The sequence below is a fragment of the Andrena cerasifolii genome, chromosome 6 (genome assembly GCF_050908995.1).
Source record: "Andrena cerasifolii isolate SP2316 chromosome 6, iyAndCera1_principal, whole genome shotgun sequence".
Lineage (NCBI taxonomy): Eukaryota > Metazoa > Arthropoda > Insecta > Hymenoptera > Andrenidae > Andrena > Andrena cerasifolii.
The window spans coordinates 5,492,258-5,517,501 of NC_135123.1; the positions used below are offsets into that span (position 1 = coordinate 5,492,258).

At 38.7% G+C, this 25,244-nt stretch overlaps 1 protein-coding gene across 4 annotated transcripts in view; it reads left to right on the forward strand.

Moving 5' to 3' along the window:
• The first annotated feature begins 3,307 nt into the window (after window positions 1–3,307).
• The window catches only part of Wun (wunen), a 68,143-nt gene continuing 46,206 nt past the window's right edge, over window positions 3,308–25,244 (forward strand). For all 4 annotated transcript variants that reach the window (XM_076813872.1, XM_076813871.1, XM_076813870.1 and 1 more), the window contains exon 1: window positions 3,308–3,636. In XM_076813872.1, coding sequence (XP_076669987.1) covers window positions 3,573–3,636 — 64 coding nt within the window. In that variant the 5' untranslated portion in view covers window positions 3,308–3,572. The remainder of the gene's footprint in view (window positions 3,637–25,244) is intronic.

The following is a 25,244-nucleotide window of genomic DNA, read 5'->3' on the forward strand; positions in this document are numbered from 1 at the left end:
TTTGAATGCGGAATTTAAAAAAAGGAAGGAAAAGGATGGCATTTCAAAAAGAGATCGTCAACAAGGACAGTTCAGCTTTCCCTTCCCGAGAATTCATTAGTTTTCGTTTTAAATAGTATCATAGTTTATAGTTTGATTAAAAGTAATTTTCTTGAAAGTTCATTGTAACAACATTGTTCGATTCTTGTTGGAATCAAATAAAAATGAGACGCTTTTCGAGGAGAAGGGCCAACGTAAACCCCCAATCGCCCTCGGAGCTTTCATCTTTTCCCCCTTTTCCGACATATATATCAGTGCAACAAATGCCCCCTGAAATTTTAAAATATAGTGGTCGGTTAATGAGATATGTCCCATCAAAGTTGACGAAATTTCGTGCTTCTTAGATGGCTCGAAAACGCTAGCATGTTTAATGTATCAGGCAAAGTTGATTTTTAAAAAATTCATGCGTAAAACATTTTACCATTAAGATACGTGTTATAAACATACATTTTGCACATGAACAGTGCAAAGTATCCTTGAACTTACTCTTCTACTTCCCTTCTCAAGATATCCTAAATCTTACTCATAGTTTAGTAAAACGGAAGGAAAATAGTTATTTTATTCACCGAACTTCACACAGTGACAAGTTTCTTGACTCAAAGTTACATGTGAAGTATGATATCCAACTGAAAAATCTTGCAGATACTTGCACTTTTTTAAGATATCCGCATTTAAAGTGCCTATTAGTATCTACCTACGCTCTCCGCGAACGAACCCTTTCAAGTCTGCACTTTTTGGTTTGTGGGAATTTTTTTTTATGGTCCTTCTGTTGTCAGAAACTGCGTTCTCCCAATAGAGTGTTTTACAGAAGAGGTCCTGGAATCATGCCACAAACTGTGTATGGACCAACGTATCTAACGTATACGACAGATATGTCATATTCATGTTAATTGCAAAGAAAAATTGATCCGAAGTCAACCTTTCGTATTCTAACGGGAAACGTGTCAATATTCGTACGAGATTGTCGAATTTTTTCTGAATTCCTCTAGATATTTCTATTTTTTGACCGCATGTATTTCGAATGTGTATAGTCTCAGCTTATTTGTGACATAAATATTTTTCGAAAATTCTTCACTGTAATCCCACTATACGAATTCAAACGAAGCTACCCAGTATTTCAAGTTTTCGTTAACTCTTTTAGGTTTATAAACAAAGCTCCGCCCTCCTCCGGGCTCTAGATAGTACTAATTGAAAGCAGATACCATCTACTAACAGCCCTAAAAAAATTGGCTGCAACAATTTGCAACTTTGCCTGTTATTAATACATAATCACCCGAGTGCGCTGTGCACTCTTCGTTTCTTCGGTTTATTACTATTTCATTTGTTAAAGATGCTTCAATTTTATTTATGTTGCTGTCCATATAACCGTTGGCTATTAACAAATAATATAAAAAAAAAGTACTCAAAAATATTGAGAAACACCGAAGTTATGACATTTTCTCCGCGAACCCTATGTTACGTGCCCCACTGTGCGCCAGGGTAGTGTGGGATTTTTGCCCACTAAAACCCCACGGCCACTATGGAATTTTTAATATCTTTATTATTAAGGCCTATTGGCTGAAACGCTCGGACACCTATTTACTTATTTTCGACGTAGATCCATCGTGCCAAGGCTCTTCAAAATCGGCGTCTACCACGTGGTGTCCTCCCCTTGTTGGTGGGAGACCTTTGTACTTCCACATTTTGTTAATCTGGGTTTGTAAATATAATCGTAGATGAGAACGAGTTTAAGAAATTTTGCCCTGTAATATCGAGTTTCAGCTGTAAAGTACTAAATTTTAGAAAGTCTAGGAATCCAATACCCTCCAGAAATCGGATTCCAGACTTTCAAATTTCAGTTAAACCAAAGCTTCAAATAAAAAAAATTAAACCAAATTTAGTCTAAGTAAACTAAATCCTATAAATATTAATGAAATCAAAAATCTTATAAAAATAATTCTCAAATACTAAGAAAGTGGCATGTTTCCATTAGCATTTATTTTCTGTCTAATAACCCGGAGGATATTATATAAAATCGACTTCGCGAGATGTTAAATAATAATTTAAATGTTTAAGGGCCCAGGGCAGGGCTTGAAACGGTTTCGAAAAATAACTGTTTAAAACTGTTGTATAATGGTTCTGATTAAAACGGTTATGGAAAACTTTTATTCCAAATAACTGTTATGAAGAACCGAAAATTCCAAGTATTATCTGTTTCGGTTACGGTTCCTATTTCCCCCTTCATACCAGTTCCATAACCGTTATTTTTTAGGTTCTATATCGGTTCCGAAACGGTTCCAGAATAAATTCTTGTATCGACTTTTCCCTAATTGATATCATTCATTATCGTAGCTGTAGATTGCTGTAGATGTTCATCTTTTTTTTACAAAATCCTTATAGAAACAGGAGAAACTTTTAACTTCCTATTCTGAATGATATAGTGTGTGTGAATGTAAAAAATATGTAGCTGATTTATTTATTTCTATAAGGATTTTGTAAACAATGTGCATATATTCAGTAATCTGCAGCTACAATAATTAACGATACCAATTAGGGAAAAGTCGATACAAGAATCGATTCTAGAACCGTTTCGAAACCGATATAGAATCGAAAAAATAACGGTTACGGAACCGATATGAGGAAAGAAATAGGATCCGTAACTAAAACAGATAATATCTGGAAATTTCGGTTCTTCACAACAGTTATTCAGAATACAGGTTCCTCATAACCGTTTGGAGAACCGAAATCGATATTACAACAGTTTTGAAGCCCTGGCCCAGGGGCACCCATTCCCGTTATCCGATCGAGCCCAAACTTTACACGGATTTTATATTTAATTATTTGGAACTATTCTGGAGAGTGCCCCGAAGAAAATCTCAAAAACAAAATTTTTACCAAGAGTAAATAAAAGCCGCCCTAGGCGGTTATGTTTGACAGTCAACTAACCTTTCGCAGTCACGCAACTTGACCATTGCAACGACGATATTTGCTAACATCTGCGGCCGCTAATAGGTACACAGATCTGTAATAAGAGCGTTCCGTTCCGTAAGCCACGTGTTCCGAGTGCCCGCCGATTGGTCGTCGTGACGGGCGGCGTGTAATTGAAAAGGTGAAATTCATTCATGTATCACGGCGGAGGTTTACGTCCCATGTTTGTTTCCTATTACAATGAGCGTCCATTATTACAGTTACGAGCCGCGACCGCGGGCACGTGCGTGCTGCGCGCGCCCGCGGGAGGCTGACGGTTGCGCGGACCAGGGAGAGAGGAGGCATCGAGGCACGGCGCAGCCGCAGTCGTCGTTCGGGCCTCGATCGAGTAGGTTGCGTGCTCCGTCCGCGGAGGTAGATTCGCGATTAGTGTGCAAGCACCAAGCGTCGCTCGCTTAGTCCATTCGGAGCCGTGCGCCGGGATGGTCTTTTTTCTGAGTATTCTACTAGACGACGCGTGAGCATTCCCAGCGTGTCTGCTTGCCCATCTTTGGACCGTGTCGTGACCGATCAACGATCGTCACACCGTTCGACATAGACCCACGGCTGCGTCGATTCGAATCGACATGGATCGATCGTCGAAGATGGCCCTACGGAAGATCATCATAGATTTCGCGTGCCTGCTCCTCGGTAAGTGAATTCGTCTTCGACACTAAAGCGTGCAACGCGCACAGGCGTGCGGGCAGATTGGCCGATATACCCGCGACTCGATGACCAGCGCGAAACGAGTCCGTTCCGATCCAGAGATTCCTTTGTAGCCGCGGTAGAAGGGTACGATGAACGGTGATTACGTTATATCGGGCGGCTGTCAGATTGACAGTCGAGGCGCCGCACGCGGCTCCGTTTGATCCTCAAGTGAACTAACCTTTAAATTGGCAGGTGCTCGCCGCGTCGTGAATAACACTGGGCTTTCGTCTCTGCGCTGTCATTACCCTCGTAAAGCCTCCCATCTTTCCTAATTAGTTCGATTAGACGCGTTTGCCATTTACCAGTGGCTTCGGCCAGTTTTACCACGAAATATGCGCAACCAAGTGAGTTCGTTGCACCTAAGGGATAGAGCTTCTGAACGAGCTCTAAATGGATTTTCATTCGAGATTACAGATTTAATATTCTTCGGCGCGCTTATCCATAGTATGTACAGGTCAGCTTTTGTTTTATGCGGTCACGCGTTTTCAGTGGGCTTAAAGTAGCGGTTAATACCCACGTTCTATTTACGCGGAAATATTCTATGCCTTATTACGTACTTTTCCTCCTACGTGATCGATTAGTGAACACTCGTTGGAAATGAGTATACCGTGGCCTTCGATATCCATTGGCGTGGCATTAATGAGGAGTTTGTTTTGAAATTTCGCGGTAAACACGTAGAGGTAGCAAGACTGTTTAGCTCGATCGATTCAATCTGAGAAGCGGTGACACGGTTTCGTTTACCGGACTAACGCTGCAGTTATTCGGTGTTCTTTGTACTTGACGGGAGTTTGACGTCGAATGAAACAGGAGGGGGGTAGGATTCTTTTTGTTTAATGTTATACATAGACGTCGGCATCGTTTTTTTTTTTTCTTAAGGCAGGGGGTACGTCTAACTGACTTTTTTTGGTGGAATTAAAAGAAATGACAAACTTTGTTCGATGATGCGTGTGTACACTTGGCGCGCATGCGTACACGGTACCGTTCATAATTCATCGAAGAGTGATGTGTGCACTGACATCACCTCAATCGTACAATTATTTCTTAAATCGATAACTTTGCTCACCACAGATGAATGTGCTTCCTAGTGCCCTCGTTTCTTGGAAATGCAAAGCAGGGCGGAACCTATTTAATGTTCATTCCAGAATTTTTATCGCGGCGAACACTCTTATCGCTGTGAATTTTAAACGTGTAATAATGTTTGTTCGAAATTATATTATTGCTTTCACAGCTGTTGTAAAATTGCAAGCAGACTTTTTCAACATTTCAGTGCGCTAGCACGTCCTCGCAATAAAATGAATGTTTCCTTTTCCTGTTTCTTAACATGCTTCGCGCCATATCTGCCACTTCCAAACCTTGTTCTCAAAATTTAAAATTGCTCTTGAACGGTAAGGGGGGAAACAGGTAGGTAATGTTCATTTTTCGTAATTTTGCGATTTATAGCATAGTTTGTGGGTGGCAACTAGGACTACAGGACTATCGAATCGTAATTAATTTTTTTATTTCGTTGCGTATGCTGCTCTGTTCAAACCTGAAAAAATATTAAAATAATGTAAAACAGTTATTATTTTATTGCTTACTTTTTCTTATGCCTAATAAGGGTATAAGCTTCATGGTATGAAGAATGCAGATAAATTCATTGAATTTTGTATCTTTACTGGTGGACTAAACTTAATTTTCTCGATAAAGCTGTTTTGTGACATTCCCTGTTTCCCCCTTACCCTTCGCTTTGAAAAATGACTATAATTAAAAATGTATCGATATGTTTTAGTATGAAATTTTAATTGGAAACATATAACACGCAACCTCCGATTACACTATTTTCACCAGCAAAACTACCCAAGAAAAACGTACTTTTACATAACTAGCGCAAAGTATTTTAACTGAAATTATTATTAATAGCACTATTGTTCCTTGCCCCTTAGGCGCTAAATCTGTTAACAAGGAATAATATAAATTAATATATATATATATATATATTTGGCGACCAAAGGGCAATCCTTGCCCTATTTAAATAAAATATCCTATAGCTGACCATTCAAATAATATATTATCATATTTGGCCAGAAATTATTTTCAAACGCTGAAATAAAGCTCCGAGAATCTGAAACTAATTTCTGATCAAATAAGACAACATATTACGCGAATAATAATTTCTAAAATAATCGAACGGCTTTGTAGGATAGGGGATAGATAAAGAATGAAAAAGAAAGTAGCGCAAAGGCGCGGCTCAGTCGTAGGACTGTTTTGCAACCTGACCTTAATGCCCAAGTGAGGTAAATAATGTATTTGGTCACGTGTGCCATTCCCTGTAGGCAGGATCCTGCAGTTGGCCCGTAATAATTTTGTTAAATATAAATTTTTAAATACACTGCAGACGCTTCTGGTAGAGAAATGACCCAGTTAACAGGTTAACAAAGAAATGATGTCGAGACTACTCGGTCGGCGTAAGGTCGACGAGAATATAATACCCCCGGCGGGGTAAAGGTGGAAGGACGAAGGGGGCACGTATGTATCTCTCGCAGGAAGAGAAACGCGCTCGTGTTGAACCCAGGGACCGTGAACGTAGATGAAAACTCGATAACGCGAAAATGAGCATTATTCGCGGAGGGAAATGGGTCGAGGGCGTTTCTGCGTCGAAAGTAACTCGCTTGCGCAGGTGTCTACTTATTGTCCATTCTCTGTTCATTCTCAAGTTCAGCACCCCGCGAACAGGACCACACCTGGGGCCTCCCGTTCTTATCGGGGAAGGTACAGTGGCTCACAGCCATAATCGTACACTCTTTAAAATCGCATAACATTTATAAAATTGGTCCAAACGACTTGAGTTTTTTTGAGAAGCTAGAAGGATTAGTTTGCTAAGCGACATCCCATACAGCACACTCCATTGTAGGAAGGTTCCAGGAAAGTTGCAGGAAGGTTCCAGCAACATTGCTGGAATGTTCCAGGAGTCTTCCTATGTCCGCCCCTGTGGAACATTCCGCGGCAACGCACATGGAACCTTCCTGCAAGCTTCATGGAACGTTCCGGAGATTTTCCAGCAATGGTCACGAAACGGTCCGGACATTTTCTAGCAATGGTCACGGAACGTTCCGGAGATTTTCTAGCAATAGTTCCGTGACCATTGCTATAAAATCTCCGGAACATTCCATGAAGCTTGCAGGAAGGTTCTATGTGCGTTGCCGTGGAATGTTAACTATTGCTAGAAAATCTCCGGAACGTTCCCTCACCATTGCTAGAAAATGTCCGGAACGTTCCGTGACCATTGCTAGAAAATCTCCGGAACGTTCCGTGACCATTTCTAGAAAATCTGCGAAAATGTTTCGTGAGCATTGCTAGAAAATCTCCGCAACGTTCCATAAAGCTTGTAGGAAGGTTCCATGTGCGTTGCCGTGGAATGTTAACTATTGCTAGAAAATCTGCGGAACGTTCCGTGACCATTGCTATAAAATCTCCGCAACGTTCCATGAAGCTTGCTAGAAAATTTCCGCAACGTTCCATGAAGCTTGCAGGAAGGTTCCGCAACGTTCCATGAAGCTTGCAGGAAGGTTTCATGTGCGTTGCCGTGGAATGTTAACTATTGCTAGAAAATCTGCGGAACGTTCCGTGACCATTGCTATAAAATCTCCGCAACGTTCCATGAAGCTTGCTAGAAAATTTCCGCAACGTTCCATGAAGCTTGCAGGAAGGTTCCGCAACGTTCCATGAAGCTTGCAGGAAGGTTTCATGTGCGTTGCCGTGGAATGTTAACTATTGCTAGAAAATCTCTGGAACGTTCCGTGATCATTGCTAGAAAATGTCCGGAACGTTCCGTGACCATTGCTAGAAAATGTCCGCAACGTTCCATGAAGCTTGCAGGAAGGTTTCATGTGCGTTGCCGTGGAATGTTAACTATTGCTAGAAAATCTCTGGAACGTTCCGTGTCCATTGCTAGAAAATCTCCGGAACGTTCCGTGACCATTGCTAGAAAATCTCCGCAACGTTCCATGAAGCTTGCAGGAAGGTTCCATGTGCGTTGCCGTGGAATGTTAACTATTGCTAGAAAATCTCTGGAACGTTCCGTGACCATTGCTAGAAAATGTCCGGAACGTTCCGTGATCATTGCTAGAAAATCTCCGGAACGTTCCATGAAGCTTGCAGGAAGGTTCCAAGTGCAATGTTCCACCGCAACATTGCTGGAATGTTGCAGAAAGGTTCCTATGTCCGCCCCTGTGGAACATTCCACGGAAACGCACATGGAACCTTCCTGCAAGCTTCGTGCAACGGAGTGTGTTGTATGGGATGTTTCATCGTTTTGAAAAAGAAATCCAATTGGCCGGAGTAGCAAAAAAAAAAATAGTAAAGGTCGTTTTTTCAACTTTTTTTGTGAGCCCGTAATGAAAATTAAAAAAAAAGTTTGTAGATTTAAGTAAGTTATATGCGTGCCTAAAATTTCATCAAAATCGGTTAACGTTGATTTGAGCTATAAACGGTTAAAGATCGCAGAAATTCCCGAAATCAGCGATTTTCGACCTTATTCTGCGATTTTCATGAAATTTTAGGCACGAATATAACTTACTTAAATCTGCAAACGGGTTTTTTGAATTTTCATTACAGGCTCATAAAAAAAGTTTAAAAAACGACCTTTTTATATTTTTTTTTTTGCTTTCCCGACCAAGTGCATTTTTTTCAAAACAACAAATCACGTCACTTAGCAAACTAATCCTTCTCGCTTCTAAAAAAAACTCAAGACGTTTGGATTAATTTTAAAAAAGTTATGCGATTTTAAAGAGTGTGCGATTATGGCTGTGAGCCACTGTATATTTATCATGGAAACACGTGCATCGCTATCTCAAAACAGTTAATCAATCTTCCTCAATTTTTTCCTTAATAAGAGCTTAATGGCGTCTTAGATACTTATCGTGGTTACGTCTTCCCTTCGCAAATACGAGATAGCAGACGTTAGATATTTTTCTTCTCTAAATAACCGCGACGGAAATATCGATTTCATGCCTGATGACTAATTGATGCTATATTACATAAAACTCGATCGTTAGGCGATTGAATAGATAATAACGAGGAGTGGTGATTAAATTGTTTCATTAAAAGCTCTTCGTCATAAAGCTAACTAGATACAGATATTAGCGCTTTTCGGCGACAATAATTATTCTTTCCTCGTAAAATACAAGGTAGGCTTGCTCGGTGTAGAGTTTAAATAAATAATCTGCTTCCTTTAAATCTGTTTTGTTTCGAAACTGAGGAAGGCTAACAAGGGGAGGACACCATGTGGTAGGTTAATAATAGAGATATTTACATGGAAATTATTAAAAATTTCAGTGGGGTTTTAGTGGGTAAAAATCCCACACTACCCTGGCACCCCCGGGGGATTCCCCTCTGAAGGAGTCGGGGTGCCTTTTGAAGATTTCCCCAAGTTAAAAAAAAATTTATAAAAAAAAATAATTTACAAAAAAAAATTTATAATTTTTTTTTTAACGTGGAGACATCTTCAAAAGGCACCCCGACTCCTGCAGAGGGGAATCCCCCTGGGGCGCCAGGATAGTGTGGGATTTTTACCCACTAAAACCCCACTATGAAATTTTTAATATCTCTATTATTAAGGCTTATTGCCTGAAACGCTCCGACACCTGTTTACTTATTTTCGACATAGATCCATCGTGCCAAGGCTCATCAAAATCGGTGTCTACCACATGGTGTCCTCCCCCTGTAAGTTCATTCGTACCATTTTGCTTTCAAGTTTCTGCAAATTTCTCTGAAAAATTTCTCCTCGACTTTCCAAACTTTCTCCTGGTTTCTATTCCAATTAATTCGAAACCAAGCGTTAATTTGCAAAATCTTGGACGCAGGTTTCACTAGCGGTTGCTTGAATTTTTTAAATTTATAAATCTTCTTGCTTTCGATGACGATATTTCTGCGAAGGGAGTTTAATTTCAGCATTTTAACGCTGTTATTAAACATTCCCTGGCTAAATATTTTTGCTCAAGTTGCTCATTGTGATTCAGCGTAGAAAGTCATTTATTACAGATGATATAGCACTTTCATTTTTCAAGCTGCTATTATAACGAGGTAGTGTGTCTTCAAGTTGAAATAATTTCTCACAGAATTTCTGTTGCTCTTTTATATTTACACACTGCAAGCAGCACTGTTTGGTGGTCTAAAGAGAAGTTACTTATTATTCGTTCCTAGAAATTGATTAGATAACTTCGTACGAATATTGCAATTAAATTACTATGAATGGGTGTTTATAAAGCAATCAATTGTAGCCAATCGTAAAGGGCCATTCGCAATCTATGATGGCACGAAGCCACGTGTGACGATCGAGATTTCAGGAAAATTAGGACAAACATGCTAAAACGTTCTCAAGGGTACTTCTCGCCTGCTAATTAGCATCTACTTAAACTAGTTAATAAGGAAAGCATGCAAAATGCATTCGAGCTGTTTACGGTCCAAAGAACAGTGTTTTCAATTAAGGATTAGAAAACTTACGATTCACTAGTAAAAGTTCAGAGTATCTAATGAAACTTTATCTACAGTAAAATCTGTTTGAATGATTCAATATAGTTTTTATTAAAATTAAAAATTCCATCTTATTTTATATTTATCACCGACAAAACCATCGAAAGTTCTCTGTCCTGTTCACCAGATTCAGTGGCGAAGATATTCAAATTCTCATGACTAGTTGGAAAATTTGAAAAAGATCGACAGCGAGTATTTTGCCTCAAAACGTGTTAACACATAACACATTAAAAGCATAGAGTTCAGTAGTAAAAAATTATGGAGAAAATCGAGTTCTAAGTGTTGCTCCTTCCTGACCTTCGATATATGCACTTAATAAATTCCAAAAATATTTATTTCATTATATGTTGTATTTGCTGGGAAAAAATCTTTAAAAATAGCTTAATTTTTCGACCGATCAAAGTTGAATGACCCTTAACCCTTCGTGGTCACATCTCATAATCACAAGTTGGTCACACGGGGTTCATTATACCCCAGCGTCATTTTTTGAGTTACCATTTGCGTATTGTATCTTTTAACTTTTCAGTGATAATTGTACGTTCGTGATACTTATACAATCATGGTCTAATAGTCTTTTTTCTAGAAATGTAAATTTTGTTATATTAAAATTTGTAATTGAATATGAGCGATTTTCCACGGTTGTTGAAAAAGGTGATTTTTTAATTTAATTTATATTTTTTTTCTTGCAATAAATCCCCTTTGGAAGTCGTAAAGATACGACATTTTACTTCGAAAATTATTCTTAGGGTACAATACACCCCGCATGACCACGAAGGGTTAAAGAAATCCACAATTTCACAAAAACTGGACATACAATATTTGCGCAATAAGCCATCGACGTACGCGTTTACTAATCTTCAATTATTCCCACGATTACTCATTTAAATCAGCCTCGTTCTTACTCACACCAAAAAATGCGAACCGCTGGAATTAATTATCCCACAAACTTTTAAGTACTGCCTACACGCTTACCACATTATTGACTTGAATCTTGTGCAATCGCCTGGTCCGTGAATCGAAACACATTCCTAAACTAATTGGGTAGGGGAGACCGGGGCAAAGTGGGGGTGAAAAAGTTTGAAGTCGAATAAAATTTTTCCCTTTCAATAAAAATGTTTGGAAACAGATTTATAATATAATTAAAACACCACTATTGGTAAATGACGAATAGCAATACTTAAAATAAACTTAGAGTATATTAAAAATCAACTTGAAAGAAACGATGCAAGAGGTATCACACATGGGGTAAAGTGAACTCCTATCCGGGGTAAATTGAGGTGCAACAAAATAAGAATTTTAATTAAAGATACAAGTAAATATTAACCCCTTGCGCTGGAATGACGTGTGTAGCACGGCAGCTTCTGGCCTTTTCTGCACCGTGGTTGTCAACAACTGTGGCAGATTTTTCATTTTTATTTAGGTTAGATTCTGTTCCATCACGCCGCGTGGTTTCTTGCGCATCTTTTCTTTGCAGCTCAGTTTACCCCGGTCACTTTGCCCCGAATGTGTACTCAATGGAAAATTAATTATTTAATAACGTTAGGATCAATGTTTTCTCAAACGCGAGTACACGTATGTTTATAAGCGTGTTATAAACACGCAGAAAAAATTTCGAGTTAAAATAGCACATTTAAGACTCATCTATCCAAAAAGCTAAATCGAAAAGAAAACCAGTTGGAAGTCTCTAAAACTTAATTTTTAATTTTTTAAACGAATTTCCATTTTGCAATATCTGAATGTACGTAATTATCATTGTGGTATTACACACATTTATTACGTCACGAAAATTTGTAAATATATTCTATTGTTAAAGAATAAATTAAGAAAGCTCATTTTACCCCGAGGTGCACTTTGCCCCGGTCTCCCCTAATCCCCACAGGCCAATCTATAGCATAGCACGCCTAAGAATGCGGGAGATATTGTTACCATGCAATGAGCACCTGGGCTCGTTACTGTAGCGATCTCGTAAATAGCATAATGAGCATTGAACGTAAGATCTGGATCTAAACCGCCGTGAAATAATTGTCGTGGGCGTGACGTAACGGTCGCAAGATTGAGAGTCACGCATACGCGACGGCGCGGGCGGCGGTTAGAGCGTTAAAAGGGATGGATAGCTCCCCCTTGGCAGTGGCACGCACGGCGCCCTTTGACTGATTGCTCTCCTCGCGGCCGGTCATTATTCCGCCATTCCGAGAGCAACTGGCGTCACTGGCAGAGCGTGTCCTTTCACGATTCTGTCTAATAACTGGTCCCTTTCAAGCTTCGTTAAGGGGCGCAAACAGGCCCGACTCGTCCGGGCGAATTAGAGGTAATATTCGTCGGGACCTGCGAGGCTGGGCTCGCTGCCCGCGGCAAACGGAGCCATTCAGGAGGTGGCGAGCGGAGATTAGCGGGAAGGAGAACTGGCGCGACAAGCGCCTGGTAATCTTGATCAGTTTTATCGCTCCATCTGCCGCCCCCGCTTACGCGCGAGTTGACCTTTTCGATCTGTCGTCGATTGCCAGCCGATGAATTCGATCTGGTTTCATATTTCTCCCCGAGGAAACTCTGCCGCGGATAGATCTCTGTTCCAGTCGCTGGGTGCAGTTGGGGACTGCAGACATCTGTTTCTGCTGGGGGAAGTTAACAAGCGGGGTTCAGACTTATTTATCTTTCGTTGTAATGCAGTCAAGTCGAATCGCTAACTCAATGTGAACAGGTAATCTACACTGCGTTCCATGTAAGAGTGTACCAACGCTCCTACCGATTTGCGAACGTTCTGCGCAGCTCCCGCGGATCTGACACGCCCGATTGGTCGTAGCACTTTCCTGATTGGTCGTAGCACTTTCCCTGCCGGTTTACGACCAATCAACAGTGTATCCCTGCGCGAAACGAGTACGCTCTAATGTGGAACGCAGTGTGGTCTATTTTACAACAGACTTGCCATCTCTATTCAGGCACTCGGCTGTGTTGTGGACTGTAGAGCCTTTCTCGTGACTTCCCTTCTTGGTATTTCGCGGGATTACAGTTTAATTTTGTAATAATTAATATAATCAGTCCATGTAACACTGTAGGGGAGACCGGGGCTAGTTGAATAATTTTTAACATTTTTAATTTTTATAAATAGACCATTGGTATTTTGTTGACTTGTTGCACACCAAAAGTTTACAAATTTCATTAGGTATACAGGCTTAATTTTTAAAATTGTTTTAATTGAGTCTAGGTCGCAGGTTTTATTATATTTAGAGTGGGTAGTGAGACGAATGAGTCAACAAACCCTGGCTGCGGGGTTAGTTGACAAACGGGATGGGGTTAGTTGACTGGAGATTTATTTTTTAGTTGCAAATTTTTTTTTTCACTCCTTCACACTGTTATTTTTTTATTAAGTATCGTGTTAGATACTGTAATTATTTTCTAGTTGATTGTTATGGTCTATTTCGAAGGCCTGAGAGTTTGAAGGGAGGATAGGGTGTAAAACTGGTAGGGGTGAGTTTGGAGGGATTTGTGGTGGGAGAAGTGGATTCGAGCAGCTAAACTCTTCGCCTCTACTGCATCTTGAGGATAAAAAGTGGAATTTTTAGTGGCATTCCTATGCTTAAATAAAATGATTTAGAATTTCGACCGTAAAGAATTTTTAAAACTTAAAAGTAAATGTTATCGGCGCACCGGTTCGGTCTATTTTTTATACAATTTTTTTTACAAAAATAGACCGAACCGGTGCGCCGATAACATTTACTTTTATGTTTTAAAAATTCCTATGCTTACAAAGTAACCCCGTCCGACATAATCAACATTTTAAGGGTCGTACGTACAAAACCTCCACGCATCGGTTAAAAGAATACCCTAAATTATAGTCAATGTATCACGTTTCCACAAAATATTCATGAACAAACATCAAGCAATACTTAGTGGACAAAAATTCATGAATAGTCGAAACAGAAATATTTCCTCCCTTTCTAGATTTTTCATTTTCACTGATAGAACACGCAAGTTTTTGTCACGGTGACACATTAAATCGCAAGCTGGTCATTCATATGCGTCAATACCGCGTATCGCAGCATAATTTATAACATAATACAACAATTAAAGGGAATTAGTCAACTAGCCCTGGTCTCCCCTACCGAATACCCTTTAAATTTAATATTATTATGAATAAAAGTGTTACATTATGGTACTCGTTGAATTCGTCTTCATGTCCCCCACAATATTACGAAAGAAAAATCATATGGTTGCAGTAAAAAAACCTAACCTCCCTTTTCTCCTGCAATTGTAAAAAAGAAGTACCTATATGAAAAATATTTGTTGCCGTCTCACGTTGTCAATTTAACGCAAATAAATCACAGTTAATACCTTTTATCGTCACGCTATTCTAAACGGTGAAATGAAAAATATTCGCGGAATAATAGTCCTGCGGACCGTTACAGTGAAGACCCTGTAAAACGTGGTGCACGCTCCAGCGATTACCTGGCCATTCTACTGGAAGTAAACCGCGTAACAACCCTAATCTGCTGCGGTGCATTGAAAATGGCAACTGTACGATCGTACAATTGCCCCTTTCCTTTTAATTTCTTTCAAAACATAGGCCTGCCTCGGGCGGCGGGCCATTGCATTAACGATGGTTAAAACAAAGACGTTCCTCGGACGGGGCCACGACACAACCGACCGACCTTTCGGAGCGAGGCATTCTTAGGCGCGTCGTAACGGTTCCGAGGCAATGAGATTTGCATGGGTACATGCATCTGCGTTGCGCACGATGTCCTTTTCGCCTCAATATATCATTTCGTTCGTAGACAAGCCGTTCCCAACGCTTCCTACTCGCTTGCACGCGGGAACACTCATCTTTCTGTCACGAGCCGACATTTATGCACGGCCGCAGGGGGGAGTGACCCACGTGGAAATAAGGCGTAAGAAAGATTCCCCATAAACACCAATTGGGAAAAGGAAAGTGGTTGTCAGAGCGATAATAAACGCCACGGGGCCGAGAATATGTATAAGGGAAAGAGTTGTCAACGACGCGCAAGTGATTTCGAGATGAATTATGGGACGAGCCTCTCTGAATGCGAACGTTTAGTCGCGCGACTTTTTGCCCACCCCTTAACGAATGTTAGCCGCCGCGGCCGTCGCGGAGGATTAGCGGTTTACGATAATTCACGGTGGAAGTGTTTAGTTTGCTTATGTTTTTTGGGCGTCTGGGTAGGTTGCGTGGTGCCAGGTTCTGCTTTTGTGGGAAATTGAATTTCTACAGGATAACTACTTGTGTATTTAATATACACTGACGCCCGTGAGTATTAGGACTGTAGCTGTGAATATTCGAATAGTCGAAATATTCGAATAGTCGAAATATTCGAATAGTCGAAATATTCGAATAGTCGAAATATTCGAATAGTCGAAATATTCGAATAGACAAAATATTTGAATAATTCAAATAATTTCGAATACGAATGATGTATTCGAAAAATTCGAATAATTTGGAATAAGAATGATGTATTCGAATGATTCGAATAATTTCGAATGCGAATGATGTATTCGAATAATTCGAATAATTTCGAATACGAATGATTTATTCGAAGAGTATTCGAATAATTCTGAATACCTATTCGAATAATTCTGGATATTCGAATAATTCTGAATATTCGAATAATTCAAAGTGTTTGAATAATTCAAAGTGTTTGAATTTCAGATTGTGCATCGAATACGAATCTAAACATTTGAAAAAAAAAATATAATGGCCAATATGAAAAGAATTTCGCGGTGAAGTGTGAAAAAGTATTACATGTTCAAATTCCTATTCGGTATATTCCGAAATTCGATCAATCCGAATATTCGAGTACTCCTAATTATTCGTACTTCTAATTATTCGAATACTCCTGGTTATTCGAATTCTACTGGTATTCGAATCTTAAATTCGAATTCTACTGGTATTCGAATATTCGTAACAACTCTAATTAGGACGCCTGTTGTATTTGCAGGAAATGTGATATGTGGTAGAGATTGAATACATTTACTGCTTGTAATTGAATATGCCCAATAAAGTGAATTTTGTCAGAGTTCTTCGATAAATTTGCAACGTTTCTCACAATAATTATTCCACAAAGAGTATGTGTCGTAATATTATGAACGGGAATGTATTCTCATATCGCCGTATAGTCGAGCAACTGGGTGAACCGAAAAGGGAGTGGTCCTTCGTGCAAAAGGGAATCGATAATTTAGAATAAAAGTTCTCCATGCGACGCTTCACTTTCGAGATAGTCGATTGTGAAAGATGGCACGCGGGTAGTTGATAATAGGAATTAGTGGGATGCAGTAGCAATTATGGTATATGTACTAAGGCTGTTCGAGTACTCGAATATTCGAGTAGCTTGAAGTTCGGACCGAGCCGAGACTCGGTTTCCGAGTCGAGTACCCGTAAAAACCGAGTAGCTCGAAAGGACCGATCGGCTCGATAAAACCGAGTAGCTCGAATTTTTTTGAGCGTCTCGAATGAACCGAGCGGTCCGAAAGAACCGAGAAACTCGATTTTTTTTCGAGCGGCTCGAATATACTTGGAGCAGATCGAAATTTTCGAGCAGACCGACTGTGTCGAGTACCTTTAAGCTTGAACGTTTCGGGCAATACGAATGTTTCGAATACTTTAGGTTACGTTTATCTACGGAATGTAAATAATGGTTCTCGATAAGTAATGTGAATAATTAAAATATAAGCTGTAAATGGAAATATTCTGTAACGTTTGAAAGTAAGTACTAAGTTCAAATTTTTTTTTTCTTCATTTTTTTGTGTATTTATGAACGTATTCATACACTTCTCTTTATGTTATCTTTCTTTTCTTCTTACTTTTTTCTTCGTAACCTAAAACATTCGAAACATTCGTATTGCCTGAAACGTTCAAGCTTCAAGGTACTCGACACAGTCCGTCTGCTCGAAAATTTCGATCTGCTCCAAGTATATTCGTGCCGCTCGAAAAAATTCAAGCTTCTCGATTCCTTCGGGCCGCTCGAAAAAATTCGAGCTACTCGGTTTTATCGAGCCGCTCGGTTCTTTCGAGCCACTCGATTTTTACGGGTACTCGGCTCGGCTCGGCTCGCTTTTTCCGAGTAGTCGAACAGCCTTAATATGTACAGATATTTGCAGATGAAATTATTCCATGTGAAAGGAAAAGTAGAAATCGTAGAATAGCTTTCTTGCAAACTTCCTTTCTGAGAAAATCGAAAACAAACATGATAGCTTGAAGATGGAAACAATCCGTAAGCAACTACTCGTGTTTCAGTTTTCTCGAGATAAAAAACGAAAGTTCGTATAAGAAAATGTAATTCCGCATAGCATTGAGAGTTAGGAAACAATACTTATAAAGAAACGATTCGCCTTGACTGACTGCGTTCTTGGTATGCATGACATTTTTCTAAATTATTATCAGTGGAAAGCGATACTTGATGTTGCGTTAAAATTAGCACGTTTCTCCTTGGGGTTTTTATTTCATTCCTGGTTACCTCATAACCAGGCTCGGCTCGAGCCTTTTTTGCGCCCTTGGCGAATTTGCCAACTTGCGCCTTTTATTTATAATACACTAGCAAAATACGCGTGCTTCGCTACGGTATAAATTAGACTTTCCATTCTCATTTAATTTTAAAAGTAAGTGAAGCGCCCTCTGCATGCGGATCTTGGAACTATTCTACGGCTTAGTGCTAGGGTTTATACAAAAACCGACTTTTGAAAAAACCGGTTTTCGAATTCCACTATTCCGAAAAAACCGGTTAAACCGGTTTTCGAATTCCACTATTCCCAAACTACCGGTTAAACCGGTTTTCGAATTCCACTATTCCCCAAAAACTGGTTAAACCGGCTGTCGAATTCCACTATTCCCAACAAAACCGGTTAAACCGGTTGTCGATTTCCACTATTCCCCCCAAAAAACGGTTAAACCGGTTTTCGAATATTCTAAAATCGAATATTCTGACATTTTATTCATACCGTAAAACATTTAGAGTACAACTTGTAATATTTCATTTACAACTTTATTTTAAAAAATGCCAAAAATGAAAACACCATTTTGCGTCCCTTGTCAAGTTTACGCCCTACTCAGGGCAGCTGCCTAGATTTTACTGTACAAGGATAGGTATGCAAGGAAACAATACAATTTTCTAGACGGTATAAATAGTTCGCCACATTTTACGGCGAGGCACGTAAAATGGAAATAGTTAACAAGAAAGTGTCTTGAGTAGTTGTGAATTAGGTTCGATTCCCGTCAAGGTAAAATTTTTTTGCCACACCTCTTCAAGACATCCGTTTTAAGACGTCTTCAAGACGCCTGTGTGCTATCTGGGTATTAGCAACTTGTACAATTTATAATTTAAATATTATTCAATAATTTCGTGTTACTCATGCGACAAGTGAAGCGAGTATACCTATTTTATATACATAGAAATGAGAGACATGATTAGAAGAAGGCAAGGTAATTTATATGTATATTCTTTAAGGATGAACATTCAGTAACATTCAAAATAAGCGAAAATCTTTGAAAATTGGAGGAATGAATTTTTCTGCAATATTAAAACCCTTCGCAAATTTTTAGAAAAATTGATTCGGTGGTCTTTGAATTATTTAACTTTTAACTTACCGTGTATTCTTATGGTAAAACGCAATATTGAGAAATATAACTACAAAATTAAGAGTGAAATATTAGGCCAAAGTTTTTGAAATTTTGTGTATAGAAATATCAAGCGCCGAACTATATTGTCGCAAGAATACCGGACAGTTGATTAATATCTTGGAAATTGATTAACTTTTGGCTAAGATTGTCACTGAAATTATTCATCCTTAAGTCGCGTAAGAGGTGGTGAATCTGTTATTGCTACTTTGCAAATAGGCACATAGAAAGAAATCTGTGTCATTCGTGCGGATAGAACCGACGCTATACCTTGCGAAGTGAGTTACCTCATCTTCTTTATTATTTCAATTTCTAAACATTACGTGGCAGCCTTGAACATCGCATGAATATGAATTGAGGTCATAGCCCAAATGAAGGCCAGTCGAGGTGTGACCTCACTACACTATACGCATTTCTACCACTTCTGTTTACCTCTGAAGGTGAATGGACGTACCTAACAGTCCATGCTTCCTTCGTCTGCTTCGTTTTTGGTGGTTGAATTAGTTCTTTATATTCGTGGATACCTATACAGTGCCACTTTTATTCAGGCATCGCGGGGCTTCTGTAGTTATTGCTTTACATAAGGTGGTAACAAAAAATGTTAATTCCTAGATCCAGATGTGTATTACTCATGAAAATGGATATAAGAGTGTTAATAAACATATATTTTAAAATAAAATGTTTCAAAGGTATGAAATAAAAATACAGTCAAAATATTCATTAAAAAAAGTCATTCGAAAATACAGCAGGTGTTGTATGTACCTATCCATGGTATGTATAATAAGTTCGTTTTCAAAAACGTAACTTGTTCTTCGATTTTACATAAGAACCACTTTTGTACACATTTAACTCTTCGAGTGCGAAGGTTGAATCGCTTACCGAAACCCACGTGCGGAAATCTTGAAGTCGCCTTTGTCGACAGTACTCACTGAACGCGCGGCGCGCGTTTCCCGCACGGACTGCGCGCACTGACTTAACTCGTAGAGAGTGAAAAGCTCTTTTGGAGGATTCGAGCGCAGTTTTGCTAACCAATGATTTGCAAAAGTAGAGGGATAGGTGTTTGAGTAAACATTTAATCGAAAACGAATGCTGTTGCTTCCATCGCGCGGAATTGAAGCATCCACCCGATGTATGGAAGTTCTAATAAATTGCTGTTTAATCTGCGTGCTCGGAAGCTAGGGAAAACAGTCTAGAAAACGGAGCAAGCGCGATAAGGCATGAGTATATAGATTTTCTCCACTCCTTCGCGTCATTGATAACAAATACCTTAATAACCAGCTTGTAAATCAATCGGTTTTATTTCCGCTACCTTTGCTGGAGTAGGCTCATGCATATGTAAAAATGCCTGGTATGCAAATGGAATGCGTGCCCCTTCAATTTTCGATGCACGTAGGCGGTTTTAGACGCGCAAATAACATAAGCGTGGGACAAAAGAATTCATACCCCCCTTGACTTTAATTAAATATCAACTTTTCAAAGAACGAGTATAACTTTTGGGAATATGTATTTTATTCGAGGCCAACGACTTACTAGACAGTCTAAAGGAGATATAGTGGAATGCAAATGTTAATAGGAACAAGTAATCACACATTAATGATATATATAAGATTATTTTTATAAGTTATAAGATTATATATATAAGTTATAAATTAATCAGTGACAGTAGAAGAAATCCCTGCTTATAGGGTGCTCGTTACTTAAGTGAAATACACATAATTCTGACTATATTTCATTTACTGACGCCATTTAATATCGAAGCATAGCATACTCGAAATAATAATACTTATAGTCTAATTAACGAAAGAAGGCGCCTGGGCGGCCCGTAGGCCGGCGCGCGTGGCTCGGGAGAGACCCAATGCCTGCTTCGTACTTTGTGCGACGTTGCCACGTTGTGTAGCAGATCGGACGTCTCCTTCTAACTTTAAGCATAACTGTGTCTCTATCACTCGCTCGATAAAACAGATTCCTTCATTTACAAGTCACTCCACGCCAAATCGATCACATTTTTAGAGACTTTGATCAGAATGCAATATGTATTTTGTGAATCACGCGAAACTATGGAAAGCTTTGAGTCATTGTTTAACAGGTTTTGAAATTGGTTACAAAATATAGGACTTTGAATTGTGCAATTTCTGCCTATGTTCGTGAAAAAAGCTGTACTTACGTATTTCTATCTCGAAAACTATCAACAGCATTGCCAAGAGTGTATTTCGTACGTGAAATTTGCAAAATAAAACTTTGGTTATAATTTTAAAAATTACAAAATTAATTTTTCAATATAAAAAAAGAGTATTAGAATAGCCCGCAGCTTCTAGATTAAAATGAAAAAAGAATGAATTCAATGCGATAAAGAGTTTCCGAGATAAAAATTCGCAAGTACAGCTCGGATTCATGAAAACAGGCAAAAATTGAGCAAATTCAAAACCAGTAAAGCGATGACTGAAATCCCTTCCTATATAATATTTCAGTTTAAACAAAATCCCTGACATCGTGCAAAAAGTGATCGATTTACCGTGGAATGACGCTAAATAGAATAAGAATCCTATGAGCCTCTATTCCTCGACTTGTCCGCCAATCATTCTGCATGGCTCGTGCCGCAATAGCCAATAAGATTCGACACTGTCAAATCTCTATGGGAAGGACGTTGGGTGCGCCCTCTGGAGGAGGATAGCAGTATACACCCGAGAAGGACAACGATTACTCTAGGCCCACAGCTAAGTAGTCGACAGTCATTGGCCAAGGCGTAGGGAGCCGCGTAGGGGAAGCACCAATCGCGAGCCTGGAGTAGCGGCAACGTCGCAAATTCTGGCCCCGGTCCCAAGGCGCCTTCTTTCGCTAAGCCGACTATAACAAAAGTACCATAATAAAAAAATACATTTCTATTCCCTCATAATATTATATTTCCTGAAAGTCAACCCACTCTTAAATTTTGAATTCACTATAAACAATTTATTCATTAAAAAATAACTGCATTTTCAGTAAGCCATTTTCCAAAATGAAATTTCTTTGTGAACATTTCCCTAAAAACTCGAATGAAAATATTTTTGCTTTTCACCTACTTTATTCATTTTATTCTGTTGACTTTCTGCGGCATCTCTCAAGCCAACCTGATACACATATATGCGCATAGAAGCAGGGATACAAAATCGACGCAAAGGCCCACTGTTGATCGAAGGCGAAGGTGTTGAAACGCGCAGGCATCATTCTCTGTCATTCTCGTATTACGCTTATTGTCAGCGGTGACGCGCGACTAGTGTCTCGGGGTATATCAGCGCGTTGCTAACAAGTCGCTTGCGAGTGGTTGGTTTCATTGCTTAGTCATCGGGCCGGTGGAAATTCGCGTCGGTGACGGGAGCGATACACCTATGCTTTTAAATGGATGTCAAGGCGGATCTAAATCCGTTTTGCTCCGACTGTACGGCGATCTATCGTCCCGGCTCGTAATCACGAGGAACATACGCGCGTATTGTGTTCATTATCAGTCCTTGCATAACACGCGCGCTTCGCTCGGCGCATTCGAGCGCGATGATTGCACCAGGAAGACCGACGACGTGGGTACTGTTACAGTAAACTGTTTTCTTACGCTTATCAATTACATTTATTCACGGCGGGCAACGCGAGGAACGCCGCGAACACGTACGGCCGCTTATAATTCCCCTCGCCTACACAAGAATCTTTATCGAAGTAACGGGCAGCGGGAAAACAAAAAAAAAGAAGTAATCTTCGTTTATGGCTCCGCCCCCCCTTTATGCCCATCGACGCGCGTCATTGTATCGTTTAAACCGTATGAAAGTTGAAAAGATTCCTTTATGGGGTTTTTTTTTTTAACACGTTCGATGACAGTACGGGGTGTATACAGGGTGTCCCGAGTTTTGGAGGATAAAGTTGGGGAGCGTGAGGGGGAGTTAAAGTAAGAAAGGAGAGTTAGTTTAAGTTTTGAAATATAGAGATGTAATGTAGTTTGTGAGAGTCAGTGTTCGTTGATTAATGCAAGTTTCATCGAGTTAGAAACGATCAGCTGAAGAAAACTACTTCCGCAGACTTTCTAATTTTTTTAAAAATTTTCTCACCATTCTCTGGTGTGTTTACTTGATAGGAAATTTTGTCAGAACCAGGACTACCATTTCTCGGAAACAAAGAGTGAACGATGTATTTTTAATGAATTTTTTTTCTTATTCTGACTGACTCTAAATTCTTCAGAATTTTGTTGCTTGGAACTTGGGACACCTAGTATGTACTCCGTACCATAATGTTTATTCTAAATAATAATTTACATATTTCCAAGTGTGATTGTTGCCTACTCAGATGATAGATATTCTCGCAAAATTGTATGGAAATTAAAATTGAAATGTAACAGTAATTTAGTAGCTCTGCAAATTTTCGGATATCTACCTACTATCTAGATTGCTCTGAAGCTCTAAATCTAAACAGTGCTGCTCTTTAGAGTTCGGGGGTTACTAAAAACCGGGTTTAAAAAGCGTTTTTGGGGAGAAATTTGTAAAATTCGACAACCGGGTTTTAAATTTAAAAGCCGGATTTTAGATACCAGATTCAATGTGTAAAAATTAATTAATTGTTTAATTAAAAACGTTAACATTTTGAAATTTCCTCGGGCATAAGCTTATTGTTGTAAAACTTTACTGTAAAACTAATCTTCACGAGTTCATATTTGCTGAAGAAACATGCTAAATGAAATAAAGATTTATTATTTATCTTACAAGGGAACATGCCGAACCCGGAAATTAAAAAAATTTTGAAACTGTGAATATGTAGAGAATTCCCTCCTCATTACGACCCAATTTTTGTTTACTACCCAAATTCACTCTAATGGGTTGAAATTGACCCATGAGAATTCGGTTATTTTCCAATTTTGTATGATGACTCGGGAACTGTAAAATAATTTTTCTGCCTAATGCTAGATCTAATTAAAAGAAGTAACTTTTGGCTTGAAACTGTTTTTCTATCTCTTACAGTTGGTAATCCGTTAACGCGACAAAACTAAAATTAATAGTATAGTATACACTTTTAATTCCACCCCTCACTTTTCACTTCTATTCTATTTTCTATGTATTTCTATTTTCATTTTCGTTCTCATTTTTATTTTCTTTTTCATTTTATTATTATTATTATTATTATTATTATTATTATTATTATTATTATTGTTATTATTGTTATTATTATTATTATTGTTATTATTATTATATATACGGGATAAAGTTCCATTAGTGTACAAGAGCAAAAACAGAGAAAAAGACAAAAAGAAAAAAGAAATAGCAATACACAGCGCATACAAAAAAGCATACAATACTTAAAGTTGGTAAGTGGTTCACACACTATAAACTCACACACAACGAGGTTACATAAGTTTACATAAGTTTATCAAGAGCCTTGTTAAAGGAATAGGTTGATTCCGTGAAAAAATCAAGAGAAATCATTTTCATTTTCATTTTCTTTTTCATTTTCATTCTCATTTTCATTCTTATTTTCATTTTCATTCTCATTCTCATGTTTACTCTTATTTTCATTTTCATTCTCATTCTCATTTTCATTCTCATCTTCATTTCCATTTTCATTGTACATTTTTCATTTCTCATTACTCATTCTTCACCTCTATTTTTTCATTTTTCTCTCCATTGTTAAGTATAATTTGATATAGTACGCATATATTTAGGTTTATGTTTATTCACCACGCACAATGTTATGTATCCTTGCTATATAATGCGTTCTAACCCGTTTATGATTAACAAATAAATACAGTTCGCGTGTTATAACACAAAATCGGAAAATAGCCGAATTTTCAGGGGTTAATTACACCCTCTTCTTTGAATTTGGGCAGCAAAAAAATTGCGTTGTAATCAGGAAGAAATCCTCTACATATTGACAAAGTTTCAAAATTTTTTGAATTTTCGACTTCGCTATCTCCCCTTCTTAGTTAATTTTAAATACCCTCGGTTTTGTATAGGCAGAGTACCTACATTTTAATTTGTTACAATGTTATAATTCCATGAATGCTAAATTTTGAAATAAGTATAAATATTTACTCTCTTAATTACAAATAATTTTTTTGTAAAAACTAAAAAATCGGTTAAACCGTTTTTTTTTTTAATTCTGGAAGTCGAAAGCCGATTTTTGTATGAACCCTACAGCTCTTCCACACGTCGCCCATAGATTGACTGCCCTATAACAAGTAAAATGCTACCTCTTTGTAAAACTCTGAACTCCACGAGACACGAATTAAACCTCCCTCCCCCAGCGAATTCCTCATGAATAATATATAACGAGCTGCGCAGCGGCACAGGCGGGTAACAACTTCGCACGGGGTTTTTTGCTTGTCCGATTTACCATAATACTGGTTAAAATACGTTCGATATTATCTGGAACGGATGTTACGACATTAACACGGCGGGCATACATACAGACG